The following is a 23,969-nucleotide window of genomic DNA, read 5'->3' on the forward strand; positions in this document are numbered from 1 at the left end:
AAGACTAATTAATATCATCGGTACGTAGCTAACTAATTAATTCCATTGGCGGGCTACGAAATGTGTTTTCGTGACTCAGGTTTATTTTATTTTGCATCATACAAGGTGCCTCATTCAGCACAAGTTTGCACAGCTATGTGAGATTTGTTAGCACTTGCATTCCGATTTCCCTCTGCCAAAAGTTCCTCAATGCCACGCACAGAAGCATTTTGTGCCTCCTTGTTACATTTCCCTAAATTTGCTTGAACCATTCCCAGTGCCAGTCGTTAATCCGAATTAAAAACGATCGATGAAGTTTCCAGAACGAATACCGAAAACATTTTAGTAAATGGAAGAGAGCGGTTTAATGCGATTCGGCAAAATGGCAAGGGTTTTATTTGGAAAAAAAATTATGGCTGTGCGCCTGGAAATAAGTTGCTGTTAATCGCACACTGAAACGCGCCAGACACTCCTACACAAGAACGACGCCTGCGGCGGCAGCTGCTGCATCAGAATATCATACCTTACCCAGGTGTAGCGGCAGAACTTCCTTCCGCGAGGTCGATTAACTGGCGCGAGATGCTGGCTCCGCGAGCACAGGTAGGCAAGTTCGTGCAAACAGAAACGTGTGTCTGTTCAGTAAAAGTTAAATGTATTTGTCAAAGTTTCCTAAGTGCCATCTCTCCCGATAAAAACGGGAGACTTGATTTTAAACTTATAACGATGTCTATGATTTTTCTGTCATTTAAAACGGTCTGCTTCCCAAGGCAAGTTAATGAGTGTGCACTAAGTGGGGGGGGGGGGCACGGCCGGTGGTAGGTGTTACTACAGGGCGGTGACGTAGGGAGGGGGGTTGTAATGTTTGGATTGCGGACTTTAACAGGTAAGTAAACATATAAATAAATAAAACCATTTTCGTTGCGCGCACTGCATCGCATTTGGGGATGCAGTGCACACAACGAAATTCGTTTTATTAATTTATATGTTTACTTACCTGTTAAAGTCCGTAATCCAAACATTACAACCCCCCACCCTGCCTCTCCCTCTCCCTACGTCACCGCCCTGCAGTTACACCTACCACCGGCCGTGGCCGTGGCTGGGGGGGGTTGGGGGGGGGAGCTGGGTGGAATTACTGTCTGATGTGACACAGAGGTGAGGAAAAAACGATGGCCTTGAATGTGGCTACGAATAAGCATAGGACACTTACGTTCATTTAATTATAAGGTTCACCACCTTTATCAATTCCCGAGTCAATGCCCTAAGTACTGCTAGTATTCCAAACGCAGGTCCTGGGTCTCTGTGTCATAAGAATCACGCTGCACCTCAATGACGAGGCTGAGTAGGCTGAAAAACATTCGGGTTTGCTTTTTTCCCGTTTAGAGGGAACCGTGAGTTATGTCGTGGGCCCTTGCCCACATGCCATAGAAATAATGGACACTCTGCAGCACACATAGAAAGAGAAAAATGCATCTCAGGAAGGTGTTCCTTCCTGTACAAAAACATCCTGACTAGAACACACACACTCTTGCAACAGTAAGGGAGCCTGCGCTGATGCTAGTCAGCTAAAAGTGCACCAGTGCTAGGAAAGGACAGGACTGCACTGTACAATGGTAAATACTGCACATTATTGCCCTTTCATGCAGCACAGCAAGTTGGCTTGCTGTGTTGCGCTGCATGAAAGAATGATAAATTTGAAGCTCTGTCAATTACCATTTTGTTTTCCTAGACATAGGTCATGCTTACTTTGCCTTTGGAATCAAGTTGCATCTCATTGATGAGACCCAATACGCCGAAGCTTGTGTTTGTTTGTCTCCTGTCAGATTGGACCTTGCCTGGCAATTGGGGCTGGACTGTTTTTAATTGAGAAGGACCAAGTCCGATTTGCATGAGGGCAGTTATTGTTTGAAACGACATAGAGATGAAAAAACACAATGCACGGGATTGCGGTCAACAATAATTACCAAGATTAATTCAAGCATTCCACCCACCATCTTTTTATTTTCATTATACATGGGAAGAATACATATGAGTTTACTTGATGGAGGTGTGCACCTATTCCCCATGTGTTATTCCCTGCATGTTGGGTTTTTGCTGCAGTTTCACTCCCTCAAATCAATGGTGGCAATGATCGAATGCTCATGCAGCAGCTGTGGGGAAGTGACTTGAGCTGGGTGAGGCCCTGATTCACTCGCAAGTGAAGAGCAGTCACTGAGAAAGAACTTCGTAGAGAGATACCATATAAAACATGCTAACATTTGGGGGCTCTAAGAGTGAGATTCAGAAAAAGAAATATTGCACAATATTTGTTCCATTCATGTGATTTGTTGTGGAGTAAAGTATAATACAGAAGAAAGACTAAAAAAGAATGTCTTTGTGTACCTAAAACAATCTGGAGTCCCCTTAATCCGAAATGTTGGTAAGCATGCCTTTAGTCGATTTCATTAGGTAAATAAAAAAATACCTAGTTATAACAAGAGAGAAAGGGAGACCAAGAACACTCCTATTCCCCTCGAATTAGAATACAGAACAACGAAGTAGCATCACTTATAAGAATGACTACAAAGTGGAGCAAAAGCGGTGTCTTAACAAATTGTTTTTGTTGCTTGAAAGAAACCTCAGTAGTTTTTTTTTTAAGGCCCTCACTCACCGACCTGGTCGGTGACATGCTTCATCATCGGGCCCCACCAGGAGTGGCCGAATGCCACCCTGGTGTGCTACAACGCCAGGTTACTGCGGAGCTGGTATTGTGAATGTGAAGTGAAAGATAAAATGGCCAATTGAGTCAAAAAAGTAGTTTTATTAGTTTCCCCAATTGGACAGGGATAAAATAGATAGGATAACGGACACACATTAAAGGTCTTCTATTATCCTAGTGTGAGGTCCGTCAAATGTTTCAGCCTATGTGAAGTGTTCTATCAGGCATTCGTCAGGACAAGTGAGTGAAATATTTACAGTGGTGTGTGTCAAAACCTCAGTGGTATGGGCGCGCTAAGGCCCACCCTAGCCTGAGGTAAATTATGTTAAAAATACAAATTATTGTGTAAGATTCTAAAATGGTAGGAGTGGAACCGAGTTTATTCTGTTAGACAAGGACGTTGACGTACAACAGACAAAACAAGCAACATAAAGAAAAAGAGAGCATAGATTAAAATACATCCAGTGTTATACAATGCTATATAGACTTGCTTGGGTGCTTTTTATGAGTGTGACTGTAGTCAAACCTTAAACACGAGTGAGAATCGTAGTGTACTTGTGCTCATATCAGGTTTAGCAATAACCAAGTGGAGACGTCCAGAAGAAGTCTCTTAGCGTGAATATGCTAATAAAATCCGGGCAAATGAAGGTGAAATGCCCCTATCAGTAACTCTAGTACGTGAGAGAAACTCGAGATTATTTAGTTACAAAAAATGGCAAGCAAGCCTGCTGCTATGTTAAACACACAGAGATCTCATAGGTGCTTGTAACCAAGACTGGCCACATGATAAACATAATCCTATTTTAGCATAGATATACATGAGATAGAATGGTTTCACCGTGCTCTCTATCTAAGACCACTGCAACAAACTACCCTACAGCAACTCGAGAGGCATACTACAAAGCAGGCCTTTCATAAAAAAGGTCTCCCAAACAGTTCTGGCCAAGGGAAAAATCTAACAAAGACCATCATTGCAGGTTCCACTAGCTATATACTGTGAAGTTCACTTTTCACCCTGCCATGATGATCACATAGAGGACTGTGTTGGAGTCCTTCCGACCAGCTCTTTGACATTCTTTTTCTCAAGACAGAAACAGGACCTGAATCTCTCTACTAATAGGTTTAAATACCAAAAAGGGACCCATAGAGCTAAATAATCCTGCCAGCATATCTCAAAACATATATAGCATGTCTGTCCCTCACACTCTTTCACTCACTACACTGCTAAGCACTGCATCTCATACCAAGTTAATGGTTCCACCATTGTCCCTGTTGCATGGATCAGAACCGGCGTGTTGCTCCTTTTGCGTGGATCAGAACTAGTGGCTCACACTTGTGTGACCAGAGCCAGTGCATCGCCTCCTGCTTGGATCATTTCCACCCTGGTCACTACGCATGACATGTAAACAGTTTCTACATAGGCCCAAAACTCTTCCAACCACACACCCTACACAGTGTGGGCAAATGCGTCATCACCACCACTTAGTGGTAGTAAGATCTATATAAATGGTACATTACATCCTGTCTGGCAGACTCTCTATATCATCCATTGTTTGAACCACTTTCACACAAAAGATCCAAAAAGGATTCCCATGTCCCTAGAGTCACACTTGCAAACACACCTAGGTGACTTCCACATATCTCTTGTGCAAACATCCATGCCGCACATGGATGGAGTGAAGTATCTGGGTAAATGGGACTTGCAGAACCCTTTCATTACCAGGAGAGGTCAGTAGGCTACTTTTCCATATAAATAACACATAGCTGTTGACTTTTGAATAGCAAAATGAAGGTGCCTTTTCTCCGATGTCATGAACATCCAAAGTGGTTTGCGGGATACCAGGGAGTGTCTGTGGGGAACATTTTGGAACTATGATGCTTTTTAAAAAGGGTTTCCAAATGGCTCTATATTATGGAGAGAGATAAAGCTTAATTTAGAGTGGGACAGTAATGGGGAAATCCTCCACCTCTCTCTTCTTCTTCAATTACCCAATCCTCAGTGTTGTCGCTTCAAAGGAGAATGTAACAATCTCTAAATAAATTCTTAAAACTGACACCCTTAGAGTGGTCTTATCCACAATTGGTTGCCTACCTCCTCTACGTTTCTGAACTAATTTATGCTGGCTTTAGGACTCACTTTACCACTGCTGACCAGTGCTAAACTGATTGTGCTCTCTCCCCTAAGCATGGTAACAATGGTTTGCCCCCAATTGGTATATTTAAAGTAAAGTAAAGTAAATTCTTTGTTTGATTATTTAAAATCTTACAATATTTCCAATACAAAAACATATGCCTAATAACAATACAATAAAAGCGACTATATCCTTAAAAGTTCATTAAAATTTCATTAAAATAATTTTTTTCTAATTTATTCACCCAGTTTTGCAATTACTATCTTTAAGAACCTTACAAAGGCAGCGTTCATAATTATATCATTTGAATGAAGACAGTTTTTCAGTGCCTGCTTGCATGTCCTTATTCCACGTTGTTAGAAGCGGCTGTCTCTAGTTGGCAGAGGTATACACTTCTGACAAATAGGGACACACCTTTTCTAGTCAGGGCAAGGAGATCACACACTTAGATAACCCCTGCTCACCCCCTTGGTAGCTTGGCAAAGCAGACAGGCTTATCTCAGAGGCAGTGCGTTAAGCATTTATGACCACATACAGTAATAAAGTGAATACACTACAAATGGACACGACACAGTAGTATTATAAAAATAAGTATTTTTATATAAGGTTTAGCACAAGACCAAATAACGACAAAAATATACCACAGTCTTAATAAATACTCTTGGAAGGAAAAATAATAGTTCAAGCACGGTTTCTTCTTAGCACAAAGTCTTTAGTATCAAAAGCAACTCTTCTTCTCTAAAACACAGTTCTTGGCAACAATGTAACCCACACGGGAGTCACACGACGTCGAGGCAAAGTTAATCCAAAGGTTCGGCGTCGACCGCGAGGAGCGCTACGTCGAGCCCAGAGTCGCACAGACCCCAACAACACAGTACCTTGGAAAAGTGAAGCACTCGATGATCAGCGGCGTCGAGATGTCCGGCGTCGCGTCTTCGGCGTCGATCGGGCCTCGGAGTCGGGGCGATCTGCAGCGGCGTCGACCGAAGTCAGGCGGGAGCAGCGCTCACGGGATGAAGCAGGATACGGCGTCGTCGATGTCGATGTTGCAAGAGTGAGCAGCGCTCACGGCGTCGAGAGGGCTCGAAGTCGATGCGATCAGCAGCGGTGCAGACACGGGGTCACTTGGAGCTGGAGCCGAACTCACTACTCACTTGCGTTGCGGCTGGCATCGATCGGGCCCGGCGGCCGGCGTCGAGGAAGCGGGACACTGGAGCCGTTACTCACGATGTCGAGCTGGATTCGGCGGCGTCCGTCGGCGTCGAGATTGCTGGATTCTTTCAGAGGTGCTGGATTCACAAATCCCAGCAAATAGCACTTTAAGCAGATGAAGTCCTTTAGCCCTGTGACTTCAACAGGAGACTGGCACTCTTCCAGTCCTTGGAGATTTTCTCAGCAAAGAGTGAGAGTACACACAAAGTTCCTCTCTCCTGGTTCCTTGGCAAAAATAAAGAAGCAATGCAGGATTCCCCCAACAAACAGCACTCTGGCAGAAGGGGTAGGCAGTCCTTAGATCAGCAGGCTTCTTGTCCTTGGTTCAGGTTTCCTTGTCAGAAGTGATCTAAATTCTTGGTTCAGGGGTCCTTCTCTTATACCCCTTTTTGGCTTTGATCCCTTTGTCCATGCAGGGGAAATTCCCCCCATCCTGGGTTTGTTGTGGGTGTTGCCAGGCCAGAGCACCTGGCCTATTCACTGGGCAGGGCAGAGTCCTCAGCCGCTCAGCAGGAGCGGAGCCAGCATTGTTACTGGCAGGGGCAGGGCCATCAGCTGCCCGGCAGGAGGCGGGCCAGGAAAGTCCCAGGCAAGCACAGAGTCATCAGTCGCCTGGCAGGGGGGCGGAGTCAACATTGTATCAGGCAGGGCAGGCTATCAAGAGCTACTCTCCCCTACTCTCAATGCAAATGCCCCACTCATCCCACACTGACTCATTCAGACTCTCTGGAGCCACCCAGCTCCTGTCACACGCACACCAGAACCAGCAGAGACCGGTAGACAGTTAGACAAGAAAATAGCTACTTTCTAAAAGTGCTATTTTCAAACACAGAGTCCAAAAACCATCCACACAAACGGATGCGTTATTAAACCCTGAGTTCAGGGATACCAAACTCGACATTGCACCATGCTCCCCGAGCCCGCTAGGATTATAACATTAATAATCCTGGCAGCCCATTCTAACTGATGGAGAGCAGGCTACCTTACAATAGTGAAAAACGACTATGGATGTAATTCACTATTAGGACATGCCAACCTTGTCAGGCTTGTCCTACCTTATGCTTACAATGCACCCTGCCCGCGGGCCTACCATAGGGGTGACTAACATGAAGTTAAGGGAAGGTTTAGGGACTGGCAAGTAGGTGTACTTGCGCAGTCCTCGTGACAGTCAGACTGCACGTGGTCTGGCAATGGCAGACCTTCAGACATACTTTTACTAGGCCGCTCTTGTGGGTGGCACAACATGTGCTGCAGGCCCTAGCAGCATTTGTATTTACAAGCCCTGGCACTCCTGGTGCACTCTACTAGGGACTGATAGTAAACCAAATAAGCCAAACATGGAGGTCAATCAATACAGCAATTTCACATAGGGAGCACTTGAACTGTGGCACTGATCAGCAGTGGCACAATGCCCAAAGCATATACCAGCAAAAACATCGTAAACAGAGGAGGCAAACAGAAAAAATGGAGGAGAGACTCATGCCAATGATGCCAGGTCTAACACGTGTCCCCTCCAGCTGAAATGTGGGGAGAACTACCCTTACCCTAGGGAGTCCTCATCACTAAGGCGGAAAAATCTGGACAGACCATCAGCATTGGCGTGATCTGTGCCAGGGCGGTGTTCCACCGTGAAGTCCATCCCCTGTAGGGAAATGGACCACCTCAACAGCTTTGGATTCTCACCCCTCATCTGCATCAACCATCTGAGGGGCCTGTGGTCTGTCTGCACCCGGAAGTGAGTCCCAAACAGGTAGGGTCTCAGCTTTTTCAGTGCCCAGACCACAGCAAATGCTTCTCTTTCTATCGCACTCCACCTCTGTTCCCTGGGAAGTAACCTCCTGCTGATGAAGGCTACAGGTAAGTCTCGGCCCTCTTCATTCACCTGAGCTAGAACAGCCCCCACGCCATGCTCTGAAGCGTCCGTCTGAACAACAAATTCTTTAGAAAAGTCGGGTGCCTGGAGTATGGGTGCTGTGCACATTGCAGTTTTCAGGGTGTCAAAGGCCGTCTGACAGGCGTCAGTCCAGTTCACAAGTCGTGGCTGCTTCCTGGAAGTCAGCGAAGTCAAGGGGTGCACAATGTTACCATAATCCTTGACAAACCTCCTGTAGTAACCCGTGAGACCCAGGAAGGCTCTCACCTGAGTCTGGGTTTTGGGCGGTGCCCATGCCAGGATGGTATCAATCTTGGGTTGCAGGGGGGCCACCTTGCCGCTCCCTACTTGGTGCCCCAAGTACACCACTGAACCCTGCCCAATCTGGCATTTACTGGCCTTGATTGTGAGGCCTGCTCTGCGCAGGGCCAACAACACTTCCTGGAGGTGGCACAAGTGTTCTTCCCAGCTGGCGCTGAACACTGCGATGTCGTCCAGGTAGGCAGCACTGAAATCCTCCAGCCCAGCCAAGACCTGGTTGACCAACCTCTGGAAGGTGGCAGGGGCATTCTTCATCCCAAAGGGCATAACCCGGAACTGGTAGTGCCCATCTGGTGTGGAGAATGCGGACCTCTCTTTTGCCCCATCGGTCAAGGCGATCTGCCAGTACCCAGACGTTAGATCAAACGTACTAAGATACCGGGCAGCCCCTAACCGATCGATGAGCTCATCAGCTCTGGGGATGGGGTGCGCGTCAGTCTTGGTGACTGAATTGAGTCCTCGGTAATCCACACAGAACCGAAGTTCCGGTGAAGCACCAGGCGCTGCCGCCTTTGGAACCAAGACCACGGGGCTGGCCCAAGGACTGCTAGAGGACTCAACCACCCCTAGGGCAAACATCTTGGAGACCTCCTCCTTGATGTATGCTCTGACCTTGTCAGTCACTCTGTAAGCCTTGTGCTTGACAGGAGTGCTGTCCCCGGTGTCTACATCATGGACACACCACTGAGTAACACCAGGAATCAAGGAGAACAGATCAGGGAATTGCCCCAACAAATGGCGACAATCCTGCTGCTGTTCAGGGGTCAGTGTGTCAGAGAGGACAACACCATCCACTGACCCATCTTGCTCTTTTGCATACAGGAGGTCAGGAAGAGGCTCACTCTCCTCCTCCATTCCAGCATCTGTAGCTAGGAGCATGCCCACTTCGGACCTTTCTAAGTGGGGCTTCAAACGGTTGACATGCAGGACCCGCAAGGGGTTCCTGGGAGACTTCAAATCCACCAGGTAGGTGACATCGCTCTTCTTCTCCACAACCTCGAATGGTCCAGTCCACCTGTCCTTGAGCGCACAAGGTTCCACAGGGGACATGACCCAAACTTTCTGTCCAGGCTGAAGCTCTACCAGAGTGGCCCTCTGGTCGTACCACCGCTTCATCTCTTCCTGGCTGGCCTCCAGATTTGCCTGAGCAAGATCCCTGAAGCGCCTAGTCTGGTTCCTAAAGGCCAGCATGTAACTGTATACATCCTGGGGAGGTTTCCTGGGAGATTGCTCCCAGCCTTCTTTGACCAGACTTAAAGGTCCTCTTACCGGGTGACCATACAAAAGCTCAAAGGGGCTGAACCCTAGAGACTTCTGTGGCACCTCACGGTAAGCAAACAACAGGCATGGCAAGAGGACGTCCCATTTACGCCTCATTGGTTCTTCAAGACCCATGATCATGCCTTTAAGGGTACGGTTGAATCTTTCAACCAACCCATTACCTTGAGGGTGGTAAGGAGTGGTGAACTTATAAGTTACCCCACACTCCTTCCACAGAGACTTCATATAGTTGGAAATAAAGTTGGTGCCCCGGTCTGACACCACCTCTCTGGGGAACCCCATTCGGGAGAAAACACCCATTAGTGCCCGTCCCACCACGGGGGCAGTCACTGTTCTGAGAGGGATGGCTTCCGGGTACCGTGTGGCATGGTCCACCAAGACCAGGATGAACCTGTTGCCCAGGGCTGTCTTGGGGTCCAGTGGCCCAACAATGTCAATCCCCACCCGGTCAAAGGGGGTACTGACCACGGGAAAAGGTTGGAGGGGAGCCTTCTGCTTCCGCCCGCTCTTCCCACTTGCCTGGCAAGTCTGACAGGTCTTGCACTGGATGTCTACATCCCTTCGCATCTGAGGCCAATAGAAATGGGTGACAAGCCTGTCATAGGTCTTGTCCTGCCCCAGATGTCCAGCTAAAGGAACGTCATGAGCCAAACCCAGTAGGAAGGCTCTGAAGCGCTGGGGTACCACCAGCACACGGGCTGACCCAGGCTCAGCAGCCTTAGGCTCGCTATGCAGGAGGTCGTTCTCCCAGTACACAAAATGTGACCCTGACTGATCACCTGAGGTTTGGGCTGAGGCCTGCTGCCTCATACCCACAAGAGAAGGGCACACTTTCTGTTCTGCACAGAATTCCTCCCTGGAGGGACCACCATCCTGCTGCCAATGGGTCAGCTCGGGCAGGTCTCCCAGTTCGGCAACTTGTTCACCTGTGGGTTCCAGGGCATCCCCCTCGAGGTCTGCCTCCTCCTGGACCACGGGAACTACGGGGGACGGTTTCCCGCGCCCCCTGCCTCTTCTCTTCACAGCTGGGTCCTGGGCCTTACTTTCAGGCTCCAGAACCCCATCAACACCCTTACTTGCTGTCATGGATCGAGTGGTTGCACACCCCCACTCTGGCACACCCAACATTTTCAAATGTGTCTCCCTCTCCACCTTAGCCCAAGGGGAGTCTTCCAAATCGTTGCCCAGGAGACAATCAACAGGCGTGGCGGGCCTCACAGCAACCTGAAGAGTACCTGAAACTCCCCCCCATTCAAAGGAAACTTGAGCTACCTCACACTCTTTCTGGGAGTTGTCAGCAGCTATCACAGGGTAGAATGCGTGGGGAACAACCTGCTCTCTGGACACCAAGTGACACTTGACAGCTGTCACACTCGCTCCGGTGTCTCTGAGAGCTTCCACTCTATGGCCATTAATGGTCACCCACTGCCTATATTTTTTAGTGTTACTAGGCAGAGGGGGTGGCGGGACCAATTCCATGTCTCCTAGAGAGACCAGGGACATCTCTGCGGGACCCTCCCCACCATGGGCAACCATCTCCTCCCCTCCCAGAGCTACACTAGCCAACTGACGGGGTGGTGCACTGGGTAGTGCACCAGACTTCTTCAAGGGACACTGAGGGTCATAAAAACGGTGTCCTACCTGCTTACAAACGAAGCAGGTCAGGGGGCCCCTATGACCAGGTTTACCTGGCGGGGCCTCTGATTTCTTCACAGGGGGAGGCTGGGAACCTTTCCCTTGGTTCCCTTGGGGATTACTTTGGGGCCCTTTCTGGGACTCCTTCTGTTTACCCTTGTCCCCCCCACTCTTCTGCTGGGGACCCTGCCCACCTTTGGCTGAGTCTCCCACTGGACCCTTGTGGACCCTGGTACTGACCCAGCGGTCCGCCTCTTCAGCAAGTTTTCTAGGGTTAGATATCTTGCTATCAATAAGGTGCTGGCGCAGCTCTGGAAAACAGTTATTAGACAAGTGCTCCCAAGCAAACAAATCATAAAGAGCATCATAACTTTCCACTTTGCTGCCCTTTACCCAACCATCCATGGCTCTGCAAAAATATGACACATACTCCACCCACGTGGTACCAGGCAACTTCTTACATTCTCTAAAGGCCTGTCTGTACTTTTCTGGGGTTAGGCCATACCTTAACATTAAAGCATCTTTCATATGAGCATAAGACGTCCTATTCTCAACAGGCATGTCTAACAGGGTATCTCTTCCCTCATTCACAAAGCGACCCCACAACCCCGCTCCCCAATCCTTCTCAGGGACCCGGTGGGCCAACAATGCTAACTCATATGCTTTAAACCACTGACCAATATCCTCATTCTTCTGAAAATCTTTGATCACATCTTTGGGAAAATAAAACCTACTTTCTGCAGGCACAGATGGGACGCTGCCACCAGAGGGATTCAATTCTAACTCCTTAGCTTTGAGCTCCATGTCCCTCACCATTTTCTCACGCTCAAAAGCTAACTTCTCTCTTTCAAACTCTAATCTTTTGATCTCCAAATCAGCTTCTCTCCTGCCTCTTGCATTCTCTATCTCCAACTGCCCATTTATCTTAAGTTTTGCCATTTCCACGTTGTAGGCTCGCTCCTTCGCCCTTTCTTCTCTCTCTTCAGGGGAAAGACCTTTGGAGGAAACACTGTTGCCAGGAGGGGATACAGGCCCAGTCACGGGCACTTCCTCCTCCCCTTCCTCTGGCGGTACCACCACCGGGGCAGAGGGGTCTCTGGCCTCTAACCAGGCCTCCAATGCTTTGGAATAGTCTCCTTTCCGGGAGATGCCTTTGGTAGGAACTTGAAACTGCTTGCAAAAGTATTGCAGTTGCTTCTTTTCGTATGTCCCTATCTTGGCTCTATCAAATTCCTCCACAACAACAACAAGGGGAGTGACTCCGGTATCACTCATGGTTAAAACTGGCAGTTCAAAAATCAAGCTTCAGGAAAAGCGGAGAACAAAAATAGAATATCCAACCAAAACAGATTGTGGCTGCGCTATGGTCTGCTTTCACTATGTAGCGCACACTAATCACTGCACATGGGTCATAAATGCAAAGTTCAAAATCCCACCGCTGACCCACCAATGTTAGAAGCGGCTGTCTCTAGTTGGCAGAGGTATACACTTCTGACAAATAGGGACACACCTTTTCTAGTCAGGGCAAGGAGATCACACACTTAGATAACCCCTGCTCACCCCCTTGGTAGCTTGGCAAAGCAGACAGGCTTATCTCAGAGGCAGTGCGTTAAGCATTTATGACCACATACAGTAATAAAGTGAATACACTACAAATGGACACGACACAGTAGTATTATAAAAATAAGTATTTTTATATAAGGTTTAGCACAAGACCAAATAACGACAAAAATATACCACAGTCTTAATAAATACTCTTGGAAGGAAAAATAATAGTTCAAGCACGGTTTCTTCTTAGCACAAAGTCTTTAGTATCAAAAGCAACTCTTCTTCTCTAAAACACAGTTCTTGGCAACAATGTAACCCACACGGGAGTCACACGACGTCGAGGCAAAGTTAATCCAAAGGTTCGGCGTCGACCGCGAGGAGCGCTACGTCGAGCCCAGAGTCGCACAGACCCCAACAACACAGTACCTTGGAAAAGTGAAGCACTCGATGATCAGCAGCGTCGAGATGTCCGGCGTCGCGTCTTCGGCGTCGATCGGGCCTCGGAGTCGGGGCGATCTGCAGCGGCGTCGACCGAAGTCAGGCGGGAGCAGCGCTCACGGGATGAAGCAGGATACGGCGTCGTCGATGTTGCAAGAGTGAGCAGCGCTCACGGCGTCGAGAGGGCTCGAAGTCGATGCGATCAGCAGCGGTGCAGACACGGGGTCACTTGGAGCTGGAGCCGAACTCACTACTCACTTGCGTTGCGGCTGGCATCGATCGGGCCCGGCGGCCGGCGTCGAGGAAGCGGGACACTGGAGCCGTTACTCACGATGTCGAGCTGGATTCGGCGGCGTCCGTCGGCGTCGAGATTGCTGGATTCTTTCAGAGGTGCTGGATTCACAAATCCCAGCAAATAGCACTTTAAGCAGATGAAGTCCTTTAGCCCTGTGACTTCAACAGGAGACTGGCACTCTTCCAGTCCTTGGAGATTTTCTCAGCAAAGAGTGAGAGTACACACAAAGTTCCTCTCTCCTGGTTCCTTGGCAAAAATAAAGAAGCAATGCAGGATTCCCCCAACAAACAGCACTCTGGCAGAAGGGGTAGGCAGTCCTTAGATCAGCAGGCTTCTTGTCCTTGGTTCAGGTTTCCTTGTCAGAAGTGATCTAAATTCTTGGTTCAGGGGTCCTTCTCTTATACCCCTTTTTGGCTTTGATCCCTTTGTCCATGCAGGGGAAATTCCCCCCATCCTGGGTTTGTTGTGGGTGTTGCCAGGCCAGAGCACCTGGCCTATTCACTGGGCAGGGCAGAGTCCTCAGCCGCTCAGCAGGAGCGGAGCCAGCATTGTTACTGGCAGGGGCAGGGCCATCAGCTGCCCGGCAGGAGGCGGGCCAGGAAAGTCCCAGGCAAGCACAGAGTCATCAGTCGCCTGGCAGGGGGGCGGAGTCAACATTGTATCAGGCAGGGCAGGCTATCAAGAGCTACTCTCCCCTACTCTCAATGCAAATGCCCCACTCATCCCACACTGACTCATTCAGACTCTCTGGAGCCACCCAGCTCCTGTCACACGCACACCAGAACCAGCAGAGACCGGTAGACAGTTAGACAAGAAAATAGCTACTTTCTAAAAGTGCTATTTTCAAACACAGAGTCCAAAAACCATCCACACAAACGGATGCGTTATTAAACCCTGAGTTCAGGGATACCAAACTCGACATTGCACCATGCTCCCCGAGCCCGCTAGGATTATAACATTAATAATCCTGGCAGCCCATTCTAACTGATGGAGAGCAGGCTACCTTACAATAGTGAAAAACGACTATGGATTTAATTCACTATTAGGACATGCCAACCTTGTCAGGCTTGTCCTACCTTATGCTTACAATGCACCCTGCCCGCGGGCCTACCATAGGGGTGACTAACATGAAGTTAAGGGAAGGTTTAGGGACTGGCAAGTAGGTGTACTTGCGCAGTCCTCGTGACAGTCAGACTGCACGTGGTCTGGCAATGGCAGACCTTCAGACATACTTTTACTAGGCCGCTCTTGTGGGTGGCACAACATGTGCTGCAGGCCCTAGCAGCATTTGTATTTACAAGCCCTGGCACTCCTGGTGCACTCTACTAGGGACTGATAGTAAACCAAATAAGCCAAACATGGAGGTCAATCAATACAGCAATTTCACATAGGGAGCACTTGCACTGTGGCACTGATCAGCAGTGGCACAATGCCCAAAGCATATACCAGCAAAAACATCGTAAACAGAGGAGGCAAACAGAAAAAATGGAGGAGAGACTCATGCCAATGATGCCAGGTCTAACACACGTATATTAAATTGCAATTTAAGTAGTGTGCATCTTTCATTACGGAGTTCAGGACAGATACATAAGAGGTGGACAACATTTTCTTCTCCACTTTTACAAAGTCTACACAATGTGCTACTAAGGCCCGGTAGAATTCCAAATCTTGCTCTTATGAGACATTGTTTATATTTTTCAGACCAGGGTATCTCCAAGTATTCTTGTATCTTCTTTTTTTGATATCCATTTATTACTGACCATGAATGCTTTCTTTTTGACAGCGTATCTTTGTCACTTACAAGTGATAGGTGATTTGTTGTTCGATTTACTATTTTTTTAAACGATCCATTGCTTATCATATTATTCCAAGTTGGCATAAGTCCAAACTCTTCTATTGCCTCATTTAGATACTTCCATGCAAGTGAATTCATATTCTTATTTATTTCTTGCCAGAGAAGCTGAGATATGATTATCATGGTCGTTTTTATCCTATACCACGTTTTGATAAATTGGCCTTTTCTTGCAAAACATTGATTATTTAGACCGAATTCCAATCTAATTTGTGCTGGTGAAGCATTATTTGGAAGATAAAAGAGATATTTATATGTTTTTGAAAGTACCTTGTTTATTATTTCCGCATCCATCCCCATTAATGCCTCAGTACCGTATGTTATGGTTGGGAGCAATTTAGCCCCTATAATTTTCAAAAGCGGCCGATAGGTTAGATTTCCAAGCGATTTCTGTGCTATCTTGAATGCTGCAGTTAGCGAGTTGGCTTTTCTTTGTATGTCCAGTTTTTGTAATTGGTAATTTCCCTTCTGGTCAAATAGTACACCCAAATACCTGTACACTTTTACTTGTTCCAGTTGGGTGTTTTCAATATGATAGCAACACAGGGTACAAAGTTCCCCAGGAAACCGAAAAACAAAAACAACAAAAGTAACAAAGTGTGTGGCGGGAGTGGAGGGTATCTGCACAGGGAACTGGGGGGTTCCCTTATTGGAACTAGGAAGCCTCACACACCCAGCAAGCTAGATGTCATGCTTCATCATTGGCCTTCTGCTCCTCGTCAGACTGGCGCTGCAATGTCTGACGGGCACCTTATAGGTGCTCTTTGTCGGAGTTCTTCTGTTCCGGCCAGTTGGTGAGTGCGTGTATGAGGTTCAAAAGTAGTGTAGTCGTGCGGGAGTGGTGAGTTTAAAAAAAGGTGAAACAGTCCACAGTGACCTTTATTAATGTGGCTGGTTCCCTTAGTTAAAAAGGTGGGAGGGGAGATAGAAAGACAGGGAGGGTAATGACTAGCTATCTCGACCCTCTGGACAGGTCGACATGTTTCTTGCCTATCGGGCAATTCTTCAGGACCTATAGTGACAGTACTACACAGTGAACAAACAAATGTGAGAAAGGAAAGAAAAATTACAACCTCACTAGGTCAGTAATTGGTAGGTTAAAGGTCCTACTCTGGTATGATGACCCCTAGGAAAACCCTATCGGGCCCCGCAGACTGTTCCTGTGGGACCTGCACGGTCTGGTTAGGTACCTTAGCGGCGTGCAGTCATCGCCTCTCACACCTACCCCACAACAAACGCGAAATCCGGTGTATAGAACAGCTGTTCTATACACCCCACTAAATATTGTCCACTGAAGGTTCCCCCTTTTGTTGCATTATAGGGTGTTTTCAATATACCATTTATTTTTTTGTCTCAGCTTTATGTTCCTAGTGACGTGACCACCATGATTTTTGTTTTGGTTTCATTTATTTCCATTCCATTTTCATTAGCATACAAGATTGTTCGGTTAATTAAACGTTGAAGGCCAATTTTAGTATAACTTAAAAGGATGGCGTCATCTGCATACATAAGGTTGGATATCAGTTTGCCCCCTAGTTTCGGAGGATGTGCATTCAGCTCATCCAAATTTCCTGATAGATCTCCCAGGAATAGATTAAAAAGGAGTGGGGCCAACACACATGCCTGTTTTAGCCCTTCTAGTGCTGGAATCTCTTTTGTTAATGATTGGCCGTCCCCCATCCTTACTTTTACCCAGGTTTGACTGTATAACAATTTAATCAATCTTAATAGTTCAATTGGAATATCTTTTTCCAAGAGTTTTTTCCACAATAAATTTCTTTGAACACATTCAAAAGCAGATTTGAAATCTACAAAACATAGATACAAGGGCTGTTTAACTCTGAGTGACTTTTCAATTATTATTGCTAACGCCATAATGTTTGTCATTGTTCCGAGCCCCTTAATAAAGCCAGTTTGATTCAATGGCAATATCTTGTTTTCTATTACCCATTCATTTAGTTTAATTAATAGTGCTCCAGCAAACAACTTGGCATCTGTATCTTGGAGGGCGAAAAGTCTATAGTTTTCTGCAAGCGCCCAGTTTCCTTTCTTATAAATTGGGGAGATTAAGGATCCTCGCCAAGACTCAGGGATATTACCTGATTCTATGACTTCTTTAAATACCTTTACCAAGTAGCTCGACCATAGGTCTGGGTTTTCTTTATAAAGGGCAAACGGTATATTTAATTTACTTATAAGTCCCTACTAGCGGGGACCCCATGTTATGTTATGTTATGTTATAACGCTTTTGTATAGCGCACGGCTACGCGAAAAGAGTGTCCCGGCGCTTTCCACCAGCAGCTCAGGATAAAAATAACACAACACAGCAAAAACAAGAAAAGATCTAAACAGAAAACGGTGAGAACAGCCTAAAGATTAAAAAGCCAGGTCTTCAGGCTCTTCCTGAACTGGAACAAATTGGCAGTGCTGCGAAGCGTGAGAGGGAGCGAATTCCACAGCTGGGGAGCTTTGCAGCTGAAAGAGCGCCCTCCCGCGCGAGCCTTCCTCATGTAAGCAGGGCCTGTAAATTAAATGCTACTAGTGGGCCTGCAGCACTGATTGTGCTACCTACTGAAGTAGGCCGTTAACCATTTCAAGGCGTGCCATTGCAGAGTGTGTGTATGAAGTTTTACACTGCAATGTGACCTGGCAAAATTAATCCTGTGCCAGGCCCAAACGTTCACTTTATATACATATGTAACCCCTAAGGTAGGACAACCCAGAGGGTAGGTGCAATGTATTTAAAAGGCAGGACATGCACTTTTAAGTTTTACATGCCCTGGTAGTGAAAAACTCCCAAAGTAGTTTTTCACCACTGCAAGGCCTATCTCTCCCGTAGGATAGCATTGGGATTCATTTATAACATTTTATAAACGTAATTTCAAATTGGGAAGAGATAAGACCGCCAAGTGAAGTGTCTCTTGAATCCTAATTTAAAATCCTAAATTATGGTGAAGCTTGATTTTAAACTACAAATCTGGAAATTCCACTTTTAGAAAATTGACATTTTCTTACTTTAGTCATTTGGTGCTTGCTATCTGTGTTTGATCAGAGTGGGGTGATTGACAGCTGAGCTTTGTGCATTCCCAAAGACAGCCACACACAAAGGGAGCTGAGGTGTGACTTGATGGGCCATCCTGGGAGGATGGATGGGAGGAGCTTGATCCAGCCTCACTTACACCAAAATTGGCTGTGTCTTGTCCCCAAACAAAGGGCTGCATAATCCCCCTGTAGTGAGTCTGGAGCCTGGACAGGAAGGGAGGCATCTGTGCACTTCAAAGGCCCAACTGGGTGCAAGTACTGCACCTCTGGTACAATCACCTTCAGTACACTTTTAGATCAGTGATGACTCTGCCAAGAAGAAGGACTGACACTCGGCTGGACTGCTACTTTGCTGGACTACTGTCTTGCTGCCCTGCTGCCTGCTATTCCCGAGCCTGGATGAGAAGGATTGGACCTGTATCACTTGAACCCAGAGTGCCTCAAAGGGCTAGCTGGCTGGTTTCCTAATCTGAAGTCTCGGGGACAGAAAATACTTCCAACTTACCTGCTTCTGCACTTGGACTGTACCATCTGTGAGTCTGCCATGTCAAGTGGAGCCACCCCAGTCTTGGAACCTTGGAAGTGAGGCCTAAGGTGCTTACTTCAGCAAACCCCATGCATCCTATGCTGAACCAGCACATCAGTGGCGTTGCATGAATCAGAACCGACTTATTGCCCCTGTTCAGTGGGTCGGAACCTGTGCCTTGCTCCTGTTCCATCGATCGGAACCAGTGCCTCACTCCTGTTGTGTGACCAGAACCAGTGCATCACCTCTGCTGCATGGATCGGCCCGACGCATCGCCTACGGAACCACCACTGCACAATGTCTCTGCATCTCTGTCGCCGGCATCCTCAATGGCGGTGATGAATCTCCGCATTGCAGCTCTTTCCTCATCGGAGCCAAAGCATCTTTGCTGCTGGGCGGATCAGGACTGGCGCATCTACCCCACTGTGTGAATCAACATTGATGCATCGCTTTGGCTGCTACGCACATCTTAGACATTGACACTGCCAGGATCAAGGTACGTTTATTCAACAGGCCTCACTGGGTCTCAGTATCCAGTCCGAGTTCCATTGCGGTCTGCCTGACTTTTTGACTTTGTACTGACCTAGCCTGACCAGATATCCCAAGTAAGTGCTTATTGTTTATTCTTTAAAAATTAATATCTCAAGTTCTACTTATTTGATTTTTGTTCTTTTGGTCTTTTGTTAGTTATTAAATTAAGTACTATTGTTCTAATCTGGTGTGGAATCTTTTGTGTTGTGTTTTCACTGTTTTACTGTTTGAAATGTTGCACAAATACGTTATACATTGCCTCCAAAGTTAAGCCTGGCTACTCTGTGTCAAGCTACTAGAGGGTGAGCATAGGTTAATTTTAGGGTTTTTCTGCTTCTTCCCCTGACTAGGATTGTGGTTTCTACTTGACTAGGGTTCATACCTCAGGCAACCCACAAACCAATTTATAGCATAAATGCATTCTTGGCTTTTGAGATTGGATCTGGGGGCCATGAGCTGGGTTTGCTGCATCTTTTCCTATTTTTTCTTGTCATAAGCCAAGAATGAAAAGTAAAATAATTACCTTTGATGTTAAAGAGAGAAAGAGACAGATATACCCATCTTGTGGCTGAATTTCAAAATGTGAAACAAACTCCTAGATAAAAATGTTGTTTTACAAAGCCTGTATCATCACATATGAGTGCTCTTTTAAGTACTCTATACAAGCAAGTGCGCTATACAACCAGCTCATATGTTTGATTTAATAGACTATTATGTTGCTCCATCTATAATAGGAATCTAGGCAATGTTTAGAGTTTAAAAGAATAGTGACTTGCCTCTCAGTTCACTAATGCCATTGTTGTTGAGCCATGAGCTATGAATGTTTATAAAAACTTTTAATTAATGCCAATCTATGCATGGGTACAATCTGATATACAAAGGTGAAACCTTGCCCCATATTAAAGAAATACACTTTTTTAAAGTTTTGCAGAGATCATATCATATTTTGGCTTTATATTTGTTTTATGATATAGATGCAAAATGTGTTCATGGTGCGGCTCGTGCATGGTCTTTTAGAGCAAAGCCGGACCCATGGCTTGGCTCTGGCTTGGCTCGCCCAATTAATTTGGGTGTGAGCCCTCCTCTACTTGCAACTCAGGCTTAGTACATGGGGCCATCAGTTACATGATAAATTATTTGGAAAAGGCGAGGGCTAGAAACCTGGAGCCCTGCCCACATGCACCAATTTGACTATTCTACCATCAAGGCTTCTTGCAGCAGAGATGAAGAAGAGTGCATGCCGTGAAATTATATTTAAAATAAGTGATCCCAAGTAAGGGACTCCAGGCAGTTGTGTTGTATGTTACAGTAATTTCGAACTCCAAGGGGTAATTACCAGGTCTAGGTAAGATGGACAGGGGCGTAGTTTTGGCAGAAGTTTTTGGGGTGTGACACCCCTCAAATGCATTCTTGGTTTGTACCTGAGTCAGGTCTCCTATGTCTGAGGGCTCTGAGTCGGGTCTTGTAGTTCTGGTGGCCCTGAGTCGAGTCTGATAATTCTCTGTCTGTTTTTGTCTTCATTCTCATTGCAGATTTTTTCTTGTACGTTGTTTGGATCACGATCTTAAGTTTATATAGTGATTTGTTTACCAAAAAAGTAGTAAAAATGTACCCATTGCGTTCTTCTGGAATGTGTACAATTTTACTACAATTTGGAAATCACAAACATTGGCCGTAGTAGGCTGGGAAAAATGTGCCAGTTTTCAAGTTTCTAGGCATACTGTTGTGTAGGAATCTAGGACCCTAGTGTAATTTTCCTGATTCATGTCCATATATAGGTATAAATTACCCGATCCTTATATAGGCATAGAAATCATTACCATATTTAGACTGAGCCTATGCAGCCCAAATACAGCATGGCTACTTCCACTAAGTTCCGAGAATCAACAACGATTTCTTAGAAAAAGCCGCCTTCAGAACTAGGGACTTCCCCTTGCCTGAATACTAATTTATCTAGAAAATCATGGAGTTTTCAAAGAACTGAGTCTTTGATGACGGTATTATGTTCAATCATACGTCAAACTCGGCACCTTCAAGGTATAAATATGCCTAAATTTTCCCAGACAAACACACAGTGGTTTGGAGCAGTTCGACTATCTACTTGCCCGACGCACCCTGCAGCTGCAAGTGCCGAAGGAAGCCGACCCTCCAGCTGACGCACTGAGAGACGCTGTCTTTTCTCCTGCCGAGAAATCCAGCTCCAGTGTTTCCAGGCAACCCTTGCGGGTTCCTGGGAAATCGAGACCAAAGAGAGAGATACAATACCTCCTTCATTCTAAAACCAAGGTACGGAGCTGATTAGACCCTTAGAGAATTCTTGGAATAGATTCTTGGCAAAGAATACTAAAACTTAACCTACACCTCACTTACTTCTTCCCTTGTACTAGACTAGGTTAGGTACACCGGGGTAGGCGTATTTTAGAAGCACCAGTTGAGTACGTTTAGTCATTCTTTATCACTGTATGTATTTTATGTATTATATGTTATTTTATATGGCTTAGAAACCATACCATGCTTTTACAGTACTACTTTATAATGCTCTTCATATTATATGCCTTGTACTTTATAACCAGTATTATGATTGTAGCAGTACATTTCTTATGCTTGAGAAAGAATAAATACTTTTTATTGAAAACGCCCGTCTCTCTATTTCTCAGCACCTCTGGTGAAACGAAGCATGCACGATTGACTGACTAAAATAGCTATCTATTGTTTCAGCGACTCTAGAGATTGATTTCTTTGATTTCTTATTCTTGGGATACAAAGTTGTCATGTTTATGCGGTTGTCAGAAACTAATCCCTTCTTGTGAATTCGAGAACGTTTCTAGTGACCTCTGAGCTTTAATATATTCGGTAGAGACCTAGTCGACCTCAGTCCTACGTCGAAACTGCAGAATATATTATTCCAATGCGCAGAGCCTATTGGGAATATAGGAACTACACTACAATACTGCTGGCAATAAAACACCCAAGAGGGGATGGTAAGAATGCCTGCAAATAATCTAACAAGTGGCTCTTGGCAGGTGTAACCATGGGAATATGAACGAATATCCTTGCAGCACACTCTAGGCAGACTGTGCTACTACTTAATTTGAGCAGGTGGGGAGGGGGCAAGGGGGGGGACCAGCCCTTACTTTTCCCATATCAGATATTTACTATGAGCAAGGGAAGTAAAGAACGCACATCGAAAAGACTGAGGAAGTGAAAGATGGAACAACTGTATGGGAGAAAGCAGGAACCTGCAAGAGTTAGATAAAGGGGCAGGGAGTGTCTGGTAGTGGGTTAAAGAGACATACGGTTTGTTCAAGACTAACAGCCTTGGTATTAGGCGCACCATTTAATTGCACCATCTGAGTGCTTCTGAGCAGATCTTTGGGGACCAGCACTCTTTCTTTTGCAAATTAAGGCACTGCACTATGCCTGCATGGATCTCTCCTTTGATCTTATATTCCAGTGTGCCTCCATGTGAGGATTCAGCCTATTAATTTTCCAGAGAGCAAAACATGTCTTGAAATAATATACAGGCCATGACAAATAAAAATATGGCAGCTTTTCCAAGATCTTCCTTCATAGCTGATGAAGCTTGTTTCACCACACAACCCTGCCTGTCAGCCAAGCTGGCCTCTGCCTATTAAGCGCTACTTCAGCAGCACAAAGTAGAGCACCAGCATCACAGGACCCTGACTCATGGTGCAGTGGATGACTTGTCCCACTCACATCCCTTCCTTTCCTTGTAAGCAGTGGACTGCAGTGCCTCTGTGAAATCTAACATTCAGGTGCGCGCCCCTGCAGCCTGCTCAGTCATTGTGGACATTGGACATTCTCAATGCACCTCTGACTTTACATTTTTCATGCAGGTAAAAAGCTGAACTTTCGGGTGTGCGAGTGCACGCATGAATTTGAGGGACACTCTGTGAGTTTATGGGAATGATTACAGGAAAACACCCTTCTCCCACCAGTGCCAGTATTTCCCAATATCTTGGGAAGAGTAGCTGCTTCCGAATAAAAGAGGGGTGCACTTGGAGTACACCTCTCGACCATTTGTTCGTAACCTGTGGTTTGACGTCCCCTGGAGGGCTGCAAAGCCTACTTAAGGGGTCCACAACTGTGTTACAAAATTAAATAATATTAAAACAAATGCATTAAGTTTAAGAAAGTATATACAAATAAAGAAGTAAAATTGAAAATGTGAACCCCCTTTCTATGTTTGATTGTGAAGTACACAAAATATTTCAATAGTTGAGCATTTGTTTGGTGTATGCTTGTTTTTTGTATTGTTTTGAGGTTCAAATCATAGATGTTGCTTAGAATTGGGGTTCTCAGCTTCCAATAATGACTGAGTTGGGGTCCCCTGATTCCAGTAATGAATCAGTGGGGGTCCACAGAACTCAATAGGTTAAGAAAAGCTGCTCTAAACTACAGAGTGCAGCTAGGGCTCTTAGGGGCCAGATGTAGGTAGCCCTTTACCGGTCGGAAACGGACGAAAATACCGATTTTCGGCCGTTTCCGACCGGTAAAGGGCTATGGAGATGTAGGGGCCAAAAAAACGTATATTTTCGGTAATTTTACCGAATCGGTAAAATTACAGAATCAGTAAATTTACCGATTC

General features: G+C 46.1%; 1 protein-coding gene across 2 annotated transcripts in view; it reads left to right on the forward strand.

Annotated features, from left to right (window-relative positions):
- The first annotated feature begins 429 nt into the window (after positions 1 to 429).
- LOC144819875 (protein NipSnap homolog 3B-like) overlaps positions 430 to 23,969 on the forward strand; it is a 414,627-nt gene continuing 391,087 nt past the window's right edge. Inside the window, exon 1 of one of the 2 annotated variants that reach the window (XM_078677599.1) lies at positions 430 to 579. In XM_078677599.1, coding sequence (XP_078533725.1) covers positions 559 to 579 — 21 coding nt within the window. In that variant the 5' untranslated portion in view covers positions 430 to 558. The remainder of the gene's footprint in view (positions 580 to 23,969) is intronic. The other variant, XM_078677598.1, reaches the window with a different exon arrangement.

The sequence above is a fragment of the Lissotriton helveticus genome, chromosome 2_1, assembly GCF_964261635.1.
Source record: "Lissotriton helveticus chromosome 2_1, aLisHel1.1, whole genome shotgun sequence".
NCBI classification, from domain to species: domain Eukaryota; kingdom Metazoa; phylum Chordata; class Amphibia; order Caudata; family Salamandridae; genus Lissotriton; species Lissotriton helveticus.